Raw genomic sequence first — 14520 nt, forward strand, 5'->3', positions numbered from 1 at the left:
ATCTGTAGTTAATAGTCAGTTTATAAGGAAAAAATAATTTTTGTTTTAACGTGTTTTATCGTAAAGTTTGTGTAATAGAAAATTGTTGATTTTATCTTTAATGATTAAAAACTTAGATAAAACTATTTGAGTACATTTATTTTTAGTTTAAGCTGCAATTATCAATTCTAATATACATGTTTATTTTATGCTATTCCACCGACTAGATTCTACGACTTTTATTCAACACAACCGCGTCCAGTGGAAACAGCCACTTTATCTCTACGATACAATCAATTCAACCAAATAATTTAGAAAATTCTATTGGTATAACATTACACGGACGTTTAGGTGTAAATGCGACGTAATCAAATCATTGGCTACAAATTACGTGAAGTAGAGAGGTGACGTCGCAAATGGAGCGAACAGCGCCCTCTGTCGCCCGTCGACTGCTAATTTGCAAATTAACGCGACACTCGCGCGCTCTCATCTAATTAATATCACCTCTGATATCACACTCCGCTTTTAATATACGAAAACTTTATTATAAAATAGTATACGGAATTAATTTGATATAAAAAGTAATGAAACATTTTCGGAAACTTCCTTTTAAGGATAATAAAATGTCGAAGACATAACCTAAAAACACACTTATTAAAAGCTAACGGTCTCCGGAACTCCGTCTGTGCGGAATTAAAAAAATTAACGTTCTTCCAGACTATGATCTACTTCTATGCCAAATGTCATTGAAATCCGTTCAGCCAATCTGGAGATACCTTCAAACAAACAACCATCTATCTAAACATTCGCATTTCTAATATTTGTAAGAAGGTAACAATTGATTTCCAGAACATGAATAAGGAAAAATATAGCTTAACAACTATTTGGTTGCTCTTTTTCTATGGATTGATATTTTTTCTTTTACCCAGCATATTAAGTTTTGCATCTAAAATATGTATTGGCCATGAAAATTGGGTTGATTAGTTAAATAAAAAATAAAGCGTAAAAAACTGTAACAAAGGTGTTGTCTCCAATATATTAAACGCTAGGTAACATTATTTGGACGCGTCTAATGGAGTAAGTGCTCCGGCAAATGGCCTGCGCCGCGCTTTTAATGCAATTTAACTTCCCTTTGTGACTGAGAATTGGCGCAATCAATCCATTTACACTTTGTTGTCGCCAACAGGCAGCGCCTACGTAGTGCGGGGGCTTTTAGCGAAATTATTCCTTTTTTTATTATACCACTATTTCTATTTACATTAATGATAGAACTTCAGGAAGCAAAGCTGACTTTACTTAAAATAGTTTTTTAATGTTTCGTATTTTACTTTTATTAATGGCTTGCTGTCGCCCGCAACACCGTCAACGCGGAATTTTAAAAAAATATAATTAGCCTGTGTTCTTCCAGACGATGTTCTACATCTATGCCAAATTTTAGCAAGATCCGTTCAGCCGTTATGGCGATAACTTCAAACAAACATTCATCCATCCATCAAGCCTCTTAAATTCTAAAAAATCGCATTTATAATATTAGTAAGATATTGTGTAATTTCCTTTTTATTATAAATATTTTTGATAAACTTTTATAAATATATTCTGTAACACGAAACATAATGTTATTGAATTGCACAAGATTTTTTTTATAACAGAAGGGGAACGAGGCAGACGAGCAGCGGGAACACAGAGGTGTTCAACGACGCCCATGGACATCAACAATACCAGATTACACAGTTTTCGAAATTACAGTTTTTTTTTACTTTAATTACTTGTTTTTATTGACTTTTTGTGTCTTTTTGTCACTTTCTGACTAATTTTTATCACTCATTACCTCTTTGTTGAACAGAAAAGTAATTTCAAAATGACATGACTTTTGACAGGCATTGACATTTGAATAATGTTTGCTAAAGTGCAAAAGGAATCTTAGAAAATAAATAGAATATAATGAAGAAAACGTACATACCAAACATCGACCGCAACATTTATATCGACAATTGTAAGTAGTATTTTTAAATAGAAATAAAAAAACATCTTTCCCTCGCTTTCTTTAAAAAAATTGGGGCCATAACAAATTTTATTTGGCATTTTCGGCCATGCGAACTAACGGTCATTTGCCCGTTTTATGAAAACGTTTAGGTCTCCATCATAAAGATGTTGCTTTGTTCATCGAATATTCATTTCGGACCTCTAGGTATTTAATTAACTTACCTTATCTTTAATAATAAAATTGTGTTTCAGATTTTTCCAGCTCAATGATACCATTCCAAAGCACCTTAGAACAACAATCTAGTTTAAAAATCATCGAATTAAACGATTCAAACACAACAGATTCTGATGAAAATTACGATCAACAACATACCTGGTGTTACGTTGATAAACGATTAGAAAAAGAAAGTGAATCTAAGTACAAAGTTAACGCACAAGCTAGAGCAAAACGACGAATGAATAGAGTATCACCTGAAATTGTTAACAAAACTATTGATTATTTAACGTATGACAATAAAGATTTCGTTGAGACAGAAAATAGTAACTTAAGTAATGCTTTATATAATGCATTAACTACAGAAAGGATACCAAATAATCCTTTAAATTGTTTCACAATAATTAACAACGAACTGGCTGATTCTGATCAAACTACATCAGACAATGAAGACAGTATGAAAATAATACAATGTGGTGACGTTGTACTTGAAGATCATAAAAGAAGTATCTACTCAAATGAAACGAATTATAACAGGAATATTGATAGCAAAAGAACAATATGGATTTATTCATTTAAAAATAGAAATTTACTAACCGAAGAATCGGAAAACGTATCAACAGAAGATAGTACTTCTTCCTCGTCATTTGAAAATAATGATTATAAAGAAAGAATATCAACACCGATACCGTCTTTTATACCGAGATTAAATTTTTATGTAGCGGCAACACTACCACCGGTGACAGAAGTAATTGAACCTTTGCATATTGCAACACCAAATAATATAGATAAAACAGAAACGTTGGTATCAAAATTGCAAGTAACTCCTCAATTCTCAGAACAAAATAGCCCAGCTTTAAATACTGCTGTACCTTCGCAAAACATTATAAATTGGATGGCTTTATCACCAAGAGAACGTAGAAGAAAGATTAAAACTAATCTAACAGATGTCATAGTAAATGATTGTGAAATAAATATTGCTTCAAACAAACACACAGAAAGCAATTTGCCTCTCAATATAGATAAAGATTTAACTTACGTCATACCTAAAAGAAACGAAGTTGACAACGAAATAACAATTGACAGTAATCATGATGACAATACAATAGATGAAAAAGGAGATCACAGACAAATAATACAATTAAAAAAACCACAAATTTTATTAAAAACAATATCACCAAACATTACTGATCCTATTGAAAAACTTAACGGAGATGAATGGATTGGTAGCAAAGATGAAAACAAAGAAGAAAATCTTGATATAGACGAGAAAAAGATTGAGGAAATCCAAAAACCTGTAAATATTATAAGGTGCGCAGGTGATAGACTATTAAATAAAAATATGACATTATTAAAACCAGTAGAATGGGCACAATACTTACCAATTACTGATAGCATACCATCTCTACACCTCTCGCTTCCATCTGATATAAACGATGAGAAAAAATCATGGTTCAAATATATCATTAAATATTTTCAATGCTGTAAAATATGTAAATAAATAAAACAAAACTTTTCATATTGGTGAATTTATTAAATTCAATCACAAATTTCCAATTAATGGAGTACTTACACAAAAAAAACACCTGTTATTCATTAAGGTACTTTGTAAAGAGAGAAAAAAAATCACGACACAAATTCAAACATCCTATATACACATGTTCATACTATCACAAAATTTGCCAACATAACTATAAGTAAAATATGTTTAAATGGATATATGACATGAAAATGCAGCAACATATACGTCACATGAAATATACCTTACATACATAATTTTAAACATATACATATATAGACGAATAAATTTAGCATATAAATGTAGAGGTAAATTATTATTATGAGACTGTCAGTGTTTACATCTATTACTTATTTTATTTTACTTACATTTTAAATTGAATAGTTTTTTTTCAATCTGGCAACATTACATGCGTGTATTTGTAGCCATTTAGTTGCTAAGGTATAATTGAATTACGGATTATATATTTACGATGTAATTTTAAATTTTACGTAGCGAAATGCAATTATTAACCGACTATTTTAATGAGTATTATTATATAGACCGATAAAGTTATCTGACACGGTGGGCATAAGTCAAACTAAATTATGACAGCTCACTAGCGCCCTCCTGTCAAAGTCAAAAAAGCACAAGGGCCTTGCATTGTGTCTTGTCACGTTTTTTTCTTTTATGTAATTTTCTATGCCCAACGTGTACATGGGAAAGGATGGGAAGGGGAAGTGGATTTGACGAAGGCATAAGAAGGGGAAGCATTCTCTTTCTGTGTCCCTTCCTCCGTCGATTAAAGGTAGGCAACGCTTTTGCGATTGCGGATGTCTATGGGCAGCGATCACTTCACTATTATGACGAATCCAGGTGGATGTTTACTCAATTTAAAAAAAAACATATTTTTTGAAAGATTTTACCGCGATAGCAGCGCCTCTCACCGGTTCAGATATCTTTGACTGCACTATATTTGTGTTATATTTCGCGAATGCACTACGAATGATTAAATTCATATTTTACTTATATACATTTAATATTATGAAGCTAGATTCATATATATTCCTATATCATTTAAATGAAATATGCAATTGAAGTTCTTAAATACATATTTTAAGATCTCGCAAATGTGATGTTTGTGATATATTTAAATTACTTAAACAGATTAAATGACAAATTTGAGGCCAGCTCAAACTTAGGAATGCTGTTGTAAAAAAAAAACTTTTATATTTTGTACCTAAAAATCTAAATTGTAAAAAATACTAGTGTATAAAATCTCATATGTATTTCAATATTCCCATCCTTGTCATTTTCTATTAGAAAAGACAGAGAGAGTGATATTGTTCATAGATGTTTTACACTTTTAATTATGATTAAAAAATTCATTGAATAAAAATAGCTGCTCATTTGTTTGACATATCAAAAAATTAAAAAAAAAACAAATTTTATTTAATTCTGAATACACTATTATTTGACAGTAAGTGTATCTAATCTTAATTCATACAGAAGACACAAAAAAAACAAATATTTCAGATTAACATGTGACTTTTTCAAGTGGCAATACAGTGAGTTTCCACCGACGAAGCCAAAAGTCAACATTCTATTTAAAAAACAGAGAAATCATATTTTTTGTACTGGTATTTCATGAGTTACCCAATGTAAGAGATAAAAAAATATAGCCTAACTAAGAATATAAAAATCCAGGTCTGGTAGCGCTTTACATTTGAATGTACGCAAATAATTTGCATTATTTTTCAAACTGCTAAGTTTTTTATATTCCTGATCAGACTATTATGATTATTTAATGATAATGTCATTTAAACTAAAACAAGACTTTATTCGATTTTTACATAAAATATATTTTTTTAATTGCAAAACTATTAAAATTGATTGTGATATCGAGTCATTTTATCCGTCAAAAAAAGTTTTTGTCGTTTAAAAAAAAATTATTCCATGACATATGTCATTTCTTTAGGGGTTGGTATATACTGAATATTTGAGTGTAATTAAACATACATACATTTAAAAAAATCATTTTTGGCGACAAAAGTACTCAATGTTGCTTTGACGTCAAGATTTGATATTCCTATGGGCTTTGACATACAGAAACACAAAGAAATGTTTTCACACCCATGGTCACAAAAACGACATAACTTACAAATTGTGTGCAAACCACCTCTTCCTTAAAGCATCTTACCGACTGATTGTCAATTTCGTCAGTTTATAATCTCACTGGGTTTATTTTAAACTAAAATCGACTCCGTCCGCGCGTTGTTTAAAAAAATAATTATTATGTTTTTCCAGACTATGTTTTACATTTATGCCAAGTTTCAGTGAAATCCATTCATCCGTTTATATGGGAAAAGAAAAGGACTGTTTTAAGAATTTTCCCGGCATTTATTCGAATTTTTCTCATCTTTTAAACCTTCCCTAGACCTCCACGAACATTTCAAGACCAAGATAAGATAATGTTAAGCCGTTCTAGTTTTAGCGAGACTAATAAACAGCAATTGATTTTTATATATATAGATTTGCAGATATTTGCCATCATTCTTTTAAATCATACATTTAGTTAAAATACGCCAAAAACAATACTATTACTTGACCAATTCTTAATCTAGCTTTTTTTTCTAATTTATATGAATTATATATTATAGTTGAAATTGACAATTTCACCTACAAATTCAAAGATATGTGTGAAGTCAACCCGCACTTGTCCAGCGTGCTTGACTATGGCCTAGTCAACCCTAACTTAGTCTCCGAGCCCCTCAGTGGGGACTTATAGTGAGCTGATGATGATGAAATTGACAATCAATAGGTGATAATGCCACAGATAAAATATAAATCCATAGTTTATACCTGTGTGTGTCAGGAGGGCAGTGCGGGCAGAGCTGGCGGTGCGGGCAGGGCGAGCTCGCGACGTATGTAGAACAGTATGTAAGGCTTGCAGGAGGCGACGGCGGCCGCGTCACTGGCGCGCACAGTCTGGTCGTTGAAGTGGAACCATTGCTCCTCATTGATGGCGAACGCGGTGTAATGTCCTGATCCCGCTCTGCATACAACACATCACAAAATAAACCTCACATATTCTATTTGAGAGATAAATTAGTAATAAAGGTACATTTAGACATAAACCGGAATCCTACGAACTCTCTGAATTTTCAGATCAAGACGGATGGAAAAATAATATTTACTGTTTTAAACTATTATACTCAGAGTCTTTTAATGATTATTTTAAGTCGCTTACTGTAGATTTCTGATAAAAACATTCTTTATGAAAATTGTACACTGGGTTAAACAATAATTATTTGTAGCTATGGGAGTGTGAGAGGTTGGGGGGGTCCATATTATTGGGGGTCTATGGTGTTTGAGGTTCTATGGTTGTGCGGAGGGTGTAGTGGGTGCAGGTGTTGTGGGGGGTGGAGCACTGACCCGGAGCCGTGGTGCACGATGACAGCGGCGAGGTCGTAGAGATGGTCGCGCGGCGGAGAGCCGGGCACGAAGCGCGACATGTCCAGCGCGCGCAGCGGGAACGATATGCTCGTATCCACTTTTGTCCTGAAAATCAAAAACTTTCGTTAAAACTACCCTCAATTCAGTGTAAACTATCTTTTAATAATATTATAAATGCGAATGTTTAGATGGATGGATGTTTGTTTGAAGGTATATCCAGAACGGTTGAACGGTTCTCGATGAAATTTGGAATACATATAGAACATAGTTGGGAAGAATACATTAGTTACTAATTATGTTCTTTTTACTTCCGCGCGGACGGAGTCGCAGGCGACCGCTAGTATTATAAAACGCAGACATTATTTTATCCAAGATAAAAAATATATATGTCTGATAAATAATCATTAATTCCTAGATTATTGCCTTTTGATGAACTGTGTCAAATTTCACGCAAAGATTTCGTGTATTTACCTGAAGTAATTATGCCATCGGAACCTCTTGAGATGCAGGCAGAGGACATTGGGCAGTCGGCGGATCCAGAACTGCTTGGTGGACTTCTGCTTGCACTTGCAGCTGCTGCAGTAGTACCGTTCCGTGTCAGCCAGCTCCTCCACCTGCAGGCAACCATAGCTTAGTTCTCGCTCTCACCAAACTGGGGCTCGTAGATTCTAATCTGCTATTGTCAGCTGGACCATTTTCTTTCAAAAAATAGATTGATTTTTGAAAAATCGTAACACTGTTCAAGGACATATTAAAATAAAAAAATAGAAAGTGAAATTTAAGATAGTCATAGTAATACCTAACATAACCTAACTTCAAGTAAAAAAAAATCTAACAAATAGAAAACAAAATAAGTTGTTACCTGTACGAAACTCGCCAAGCATTCAGCCAACGAGACGGGAGCGTCATGGCGGCCAGCCTCCGGTAACTCGAGAGATAAATCCAGGAACGGATCGAACTTCTTGCTCTCAGTACCGCAAGCGAGGCAACGCACCTGCCAATAATATGACATTTATGACATTTAATACAATATAACTAACTGACGCCCGCGACTCCGGCCGCTCCGAATTAAAAAAAAATTGTAGCATATGTGTTCTTCCAGACTATGTTCTAAATCGTCTGTCGTTCCGGGGATACCTTTAAACAAACATCCATCCATCTAAACATTCGCATTTGTAATATAAGTAAGATAAACACAAGTCACGACATGTATAGAGAGCGAGATTTTTTTTTCATTCAGAGCAGAGATAAAGTTTGTAAGAGTACTAACTTCGCTCTGCAGCGTGCCGCCGAACACCGCCGTCACGATGGAGGCGGCGGGCGAGCGCTCTGCGCGCTCCGGCAACAGCTGCTGCAGCTCCGTGTGCAATCTGCAATATTCAAATTAGTTTTATTCCTACCTGTCGCCCGAGACTCAAAAAAGAAAACATAATCAGTAGCCTATGTGTTTTTCCAGACTATCTTCTACATCTATGCCAAATTTCATCAAGATCTGTTGAGCTATTCCGGAGATACCTTCAAACAAACATCCATACATACTTTCATGTTTATAATACTTGTAGGATTTACAATGTCATAGATCTTAATATTTGATGTATGATAATCATGGCTAATGTAAAATTTTATATCTTCAATTATTACATAAGGAATGAGATATAAACATAAAAGCATTTACTAAAAAAAATCCACTAGATCTATGCACTAGTAAAAATATAAAAGTTCAAATTACCTATCCAGCACATATCTCAGGAACTCATGTGCATCTTGCTGTTGATAGCCCCGGAACCTCGGCACCACCTTCCAGATAACAAGGAACAGGCATTCCGGAGATATGGCGCCTTTTGAACCACATCCACCCGCGTTCAAGTTTATCAAAACCTGGAATAAACCACAAAATATATCACACATTATAAAGACCAAAAATATTAATGTTATGAAAATGTTTAAGATATATGGAAGAAACTTATAATAGCAATAAAACTGAAAAAGGTAAAATGTTTGTTTTGCCAACTTTTAAATAAGTACAGTGTTCTTAAATTAATCCAAATAAAATTTTAAACAATACAGCTGAACCTAGATAAGCAAGAAACTAGCCAGTAAGTAAATAAGCCAGTCATTGTCTAGTCTGCAGACCTGGTTTTCGGATTAAAGAGAAAGTTAATCGAATAAAAAATATCACAGTCCCTTGGACTCTCGCATATCAAAGTTCCGACTGTATTCAAATTTATCAGATATATCCATAAAAGCATTTAGTAAAAACAATCCACTAGGTAGCATGTAAAAATGCAAGTCAGCCCTAACTTAGGGTAGGTTCCGAGCTCCTCGGTGGGGATGTATACTGAGCTGATGATGATGAGTCAAATTTATTTATCACAACACTTTTTTGCTTCTATTTTCTTAGTGGCCAGTATCAATAGGCAAGTCTAATGATCAAATATTGAAATAAAAAAAAATACTTACTTTTCTCAATTCTTCAGCCATAATCACATCATGCATTTCCTGCCGTGTATAACTCCTGGAATGATATACTTTTCTGCCGTTAGTTTTCATCTCTAGAGATGGTAGCTGACTGAAATAGCAGCTAAACTCTTGTATATTGTTCAAACTTTGTAACACAGCGTTCATAAAACATGTATTCCCTAGATTCTTTAAGCCGAGTATTTTCTTTTCTCGCTGTGTCTTTCCATTGCATGGTGACATCTTTTTCTCTTTAGTTTTGTGCTGATTCGTGTCTATGGAACTGCTATCATCAGAATGAGATCGTTTACGTGATCGTAACCTTAGGTTTCGTACGGGTTCTTCCGTATTCTGTAATAATGCAAAATAATCACATGAGAAAAAAAATTATAGCTTTTTTTCTAAATAGTAACAGATATTTATTAATTTACTAATAAAATTTGTAACATTTCAACCAGGCTCTACGCTTGTGCTAGGAATGGTTTTAAATGGTCGAACGGTAGGATTAGAACTCTCAACCATATGATCGGAAATCCGTACTCTTAACCATTAGACTATTGGCGCGATTCACAACTTTTAAATTATGCCAAATAATTGCTTGACGCTTTATTATCGGAAATATGTGAAGAATAATATGTATTTTTACAGATTTTTCACAAGTGGAAACTCACTGTTAACTAAAACATTCCAACATGAACTGTACAAAACATTTACCTTCGCTGGCTTTATCGGCTTATCATAAATATCCGGTATATCTGGAGTGTTAGTAATTCCAGTACTTTCACTAACTATTTCACTGCCACTGCTAGAGGGCGTCACATCCGATATCCTATTCTCTCTGCTGTCTATTGACAATGGTGTATCATTCATAATACTGTCAAATAAACGACTGTTCAATTCATCCCTGTCCTCGTTTTCTTCTTTACTCGGCTCACTGTTGTCATCTCCATCATGTCCACCGGAATGCATCAAACTTCGTCTCAATTCCGATATTATCTCATTGTCCATATCATTGCTAATGTAATCGTCACATTTATAGCTGGAATAAAACAAATAAATTTTTATATCACATTTTGTTTCACTTCCAGTTTATTTTTAGGGTTCCGTACCTCCAAAGGAAAAAAAGGAACCCTTATAGGATCACTTTGTTATCTATACGTCTGCCTGTCAAGAGACACTCCCAATAAAAGAGGTTATATAAAATACTTTAATGACTATTTAAAAGTTACCCAAAATTTATGTCACTATGGATTTAGTAGTAAATCACCCCTAATAGGTAGATAGCTCTATCTATGCAACCACCAAACTACAACACCAAAGTACTCTTGGCTGCTCAGGCAAGAGTACTTTGGTGATGTAGAAGTACAATTTTTTTGTAAATTATAATAAATTGTTTTACCAGTATACTGAATATGCATCACAGCTCATGCATAAGTAGTGATTGGCAGCCTCTGCATGGGACTGTGCATGCCCTTTCACGTAGCGACCACAATTGACAACCCCACATTGGAGGCACAGCCAATTTTGTTCTGGTGTTGTACATTCTGAAATGTTCATTGTTCTACATTTATACAGGATGACCGAAATTACTTATGAAGTTTCTATCATACAACAAATATCTGAAGTAAATTGTAAATTTTAAATTTTGTGACATAAAAATTATAATCCACAGAATTCTAAAAAAAGATATAAAGGGAATAGGTATAAAAATGTTGGTGTTTGTTGAAGTTGTTTTATGTCCCTAGCATAACTTGTTTTATTGATTTGTTTTTTTTTGCATATATATACAACGTCGTACATATTATATCTACAGTGGTGCATTAGCAAATATCTATTGAATACATCATATGATAAGAGTTGTATATAAACCGATTGCAAATTTTACATACTCGGCTGATGTCACAGATTAGGTTAACGACGCAAAATAAATTTATGCTAGCAGCGATCGAGTAAATGTTTTGCTTAGTGAGTCATTTAGAAGCCGTTTTTCGCGCATAATGAGTTTATTTCGAGTATAGTTTAAAAGTATAAATTTATTCTACAAAATTGAGATGCTATTCTCGAGAAAGAGTTTTTTGTGTCCTGAGTTTGATATTTAATCATCTAGAAGTAATTGGCATTCATTTTATTTAATACGCAAGGCGATAGCTTGGCACGTCATTCGCGGTCACCCATGCCGCCTCCCCTCCCCCACTCCGAACAGCTGATTATTTTAAGTTCACTGTATTGATTTTTTAATCTAACCTCCCATATCGAACATAGCTCAACATAGTACAATAACTAGATGGAATTTAAACGTATTTAATACAGCCTATTATAAAAATCAATTAAGCAATTTACCTGAACATTTGAAGTTCTTTGTGATAGTGCCGTCCTGAAAGATGGAATTCTTATCCACTTTGACGTTATCTAATAAATGAGTACATTCCATTATTCATAATAAAATAAATCTTATAAAATCTAAATAAAAGACGATTTTTAATTCATTGAAATATAGAAAAAACTACAAACTCCGCTATGCGCAGCCACTTAGGCTTCGGAAACGAACGAGATCGACATATTATCACTCCACATTTTAAATGTTGGTATTGTATGCGACGAGCAGGCAACACCCATAAACATAACAATTATCGCGTTCGGATACACGCACCCAAACTAAAATTTTGTTTTGAAATACAATTAAATGCACTTTTATAATCAATATCATATACGTCCAGTCTTCTTTTAAACTAAGAAAAAAAAAGTACTTTTTGCGTATGCAAAATGATGTTTTATATTCTACTTTCTTGAAACATAGAAACCTGCTTTAAATACTCAATTTTCCCACAATAATCAACCATTTAATGAATTGTCACAGCAGTAACGGACTTAACAGCACTGTGCAGTAATAATATATTCATTATAATTTTTAAAAAAAAGCAACAAAACAGTCAATATTGGATTAAATACCCAATATTTATTAAAAATTTGCGCCAAAATATGTTCTTAAAATCTTAATCAAGTACTACTTTTTTCTAAATAACCCAGACCAGTTACATCTTATGCAAAGATATCATGTAACTGTGCCCCTTCAAACTACTTCTATAGCGTAAAAACAATATGAATGGTCAGAAATTTTAAGTGGTCAACAACTCTACATTTCACTAAAATTTACATTGTAGGGCATGAATATTTGAGTCAAGCACCATCAAATTATCACCAAAAAAAGCTCATACTAATATTAACGTAAATAACGATGACAAACACAGGCACTTGTCACAAATATTCATGCTAAGTCCACGGGTACAAAGGAAATAAACATAAACAATTTAATTATGATATTATATTTTATTCTCCTTAATTACGTCTGCCACCATAGCCTCCTTGCGTAGCAGGCTGGGTCAATTGAAGCCCATTGATGTTGTTAAAGTCTAGCATCTTCAACATGTCCTTGGTGTCTGGGTCAACCTCAATTATGTCATGTTCAAGTGCCGAAACTTCTGGAACATAGTTATCACGTCTCTCACGCTCCTCCTCTTGCAGTTTAATAGAAATACCACGTACTTGTGAGTGCCTAAGACGTCTCATCAAGTGAGTCGCAAATCTGCAACAATAATGAATGTATAAAATTTGTCCATGTCCAATTTTCCTTTATAATACATAGTTTATAAATTAACTAATGGTTCATAAAAAACTGGTTGCCTATGATGTTACAGCTTCAGATATTTAGCTTGACCTATTGTGGTAAGAATCTCTCATGAAAATAGTGCTAGCATACAATTGGTATAATGAAAACCAAGCATTATGCTAGTAAATACCATTAAGGTTTAAAATAGGACAAATATGAATAGAGTACCTTAGAAATCAATAATTCCAAGCTTTTTTTACCAAACCACATATTTATATTTCGGTAAGTTGCACATTTATAAAATATTTAATAAATTATACCTGTGTATTCATAGGTATAATTATTAAAGGTATTAACAATGATTTACTGGTAAAATTATTATTTCGCTCGTGCTTGGTCTACTCTGTTTTTTTTTCGTACTGATAAACATCCGTCAATCTCTTCCGTGATAAATGAATCAATATAAATATGTACGTTAATTTTATAGTTCAGAAATTTTATAGTTAAAATGCAATGTTTGCATACAAGATACAGACAGACATACATTTTGGTAGGTTAAACATTCAAACTAATAATTACTATGATTTTTTGAATTAATTATTCCAAAAACTTACCCGGCAATTTTATTACGAAGAGGCTTGGTTGGAATAATAGCAATTTCTTCGCATATCCTCTTATTTGTGTCAAAATCAAGGGTTAATCTTGTGTAGTATTTTTCAATAATAATTTTCGCTGCCTTCTTGACGGTCTTAGTCCTGACACGACCCTGAAAGTTACAAATACTTATATTTCACTATTTCTTTCACAACTAGATAGTAAACTGATGTTAATAAAAAGTAAAAGAATCAGTGATTGAAACAGTATTTCAGGATTTAACAATTTCTAAAATTTACCATGGTGAAAACACAGCAATCTTCACTTGACAGTAAACAGAAAAGAGCAAAAATTCAATAGGCATAGACTAGTGTCAGACAAAACCAAAGACAAGAAATTTTTCTCTATAGCTTCTTACAGATTATATAGGCATTTAAAATGTAGATTGCGAACTCAACATTGCAAATTCGATGTTTTTCAATTGGAAATATACGACGCTAAAATAAAATTTTTAAGAAGATTCTTCTTGTCAAAGAAATAAAAATGAGTAAATAAAAGGTTTATACGATTTTGATAGGAAACAAGTTTCCGTTTCACAGATTTCCTTAACCAAGTACCTTAGAAATATAACAACGAACTAATGTTTTTTTATGAAAAATAAATTTTCTTTTGTTTGTTGTGAAAACGTTTCCATTTTCTTCCAAATATGTTCTCTTTTAAACAACGTAGCTA

General features: G+C 33.1%; 3 protein-coding genes across 3 annotated transcripts; 1 reads left to right on the forward strand and 2 right to left on the reverse strand.

Annotated features, from left to right (window-relative positions):
* The first annotated feature begins 1840 nt into the window (after positions 1 to 1840).
* LOC106119485 (uncharacterized) lies at positions 1841 to 3682 on the forward strand. The gene is made up of 2 exons (XM_013314509.1): positions 1841 to 1972; positions 2215 to 3682. The coding sequence occupies exons 1-2, from the start codon at positions 1921 to 1923 to the stop codon at positions 3675 to 3677; spliced, it is 1515 nt and encodes a 504-aa protein (XP_013169963.1). The 5' UTR covers positions 1841 to 1920; the 3' UTR covers positions 3678 to 3682.
* Positions 3683 to 6404: 2722 nt separating this feature from the next.
* Positions 6405 to 12158, reverse strand: LOC106119486 (ubiquitin carboxyl-terminal hydrolase 3). Its single transcript, XM_013314510.1, has 10 exons — positions 11928 to 12158; positions 10987 to 11131; positions 10302 to 10626; positions 9591 to 9938; positions 8860 to 9008; positions 8401 to 8500; positions 7993 to 8124; positions 7602 to 7744; positions 7110 to 7235; positions 6405 to 6729 (listed from the first exon to the last, which is right to left on the reverse strand). Exons 1-10 carry the CDS (start codon positions 12016 to 12018, stop codon positions 6546 to 6548), a joined length of 1743 nt encoding a protein of 580 aa, XP_013169964.1. The 5' UTR covers positions 12019 to 12158; the 3' UTR covers positions 6405 to 6545.
* Positions 12159 to 12899: 741 nt separating this feature from the next.
* RpS17 (ribosomal protein S17) lies at positions 12900 to 14139 on the reverse strand. Its single transcript, NM_001312406.1, is given in 3 exon segments — positions 12900 to 13170; positions 13809 to 13960; positions 14088 to 14139. Coding segments are annotated over 3 exon segments (402 nt in total). The 5' UTR covers positions 14091 to 14139; the 3' UTR covers positions 12900 to 12923.
* Between the last annotated feature and the right edge of the window lie 381 nt (positions 14140 to 14520).

Source organism: Papilio xuthus, unplaced genomic scaffold (genome assembly GCF_000836235.2).
Source record: "Papilio xuthus unplaced genomic scaffold, Pxut_1.1 DF827461.1, whole genome shotgun sequence".
Classification (NCBI taxonomy): domain Eukaryota; kingdom Metazoa; phylum Arthropoda; class Insecta; order Lepidoptera; family Papilionidae; genus Papilio; species Papilio xuthus.

Coding starts and splice junctions, on each gene's coding strand:
- LOC106119485 (XM_013314509.1), top strand. CDS start 1,921: ATGAAGAAAACGTACATACCAAACATCGACCGCAACATTTATATCGAC. Junction 1,973..2,214: donor CAACATTTATATCGACAATT/GTAAGTAGTATT, acceptor ATTGTGTTTCAG/ATTTTTCCAGCTCAATGATA.
- LOC106119486 (XM_013314510.1), bottom strand. CDS start 12,018: ATGGAATGTACTCATTTATTAGATAACGTCAAAGTGGATAAGAATTCC. Junction 8,125..8,400: donor GCGGCACGCTGCAGAGCGAA/GTTAGTACTCTT, acceptor TATTATTGGCAG/GTGCGTTGCCTCGCTTGCGG. Junction 7,236..7,601: donor CGATGGCATAATTACTTCAG/GTAAATACACGA, acceptor TTTGATTTTCAG/GACAAAAGTGGATACGAGCA.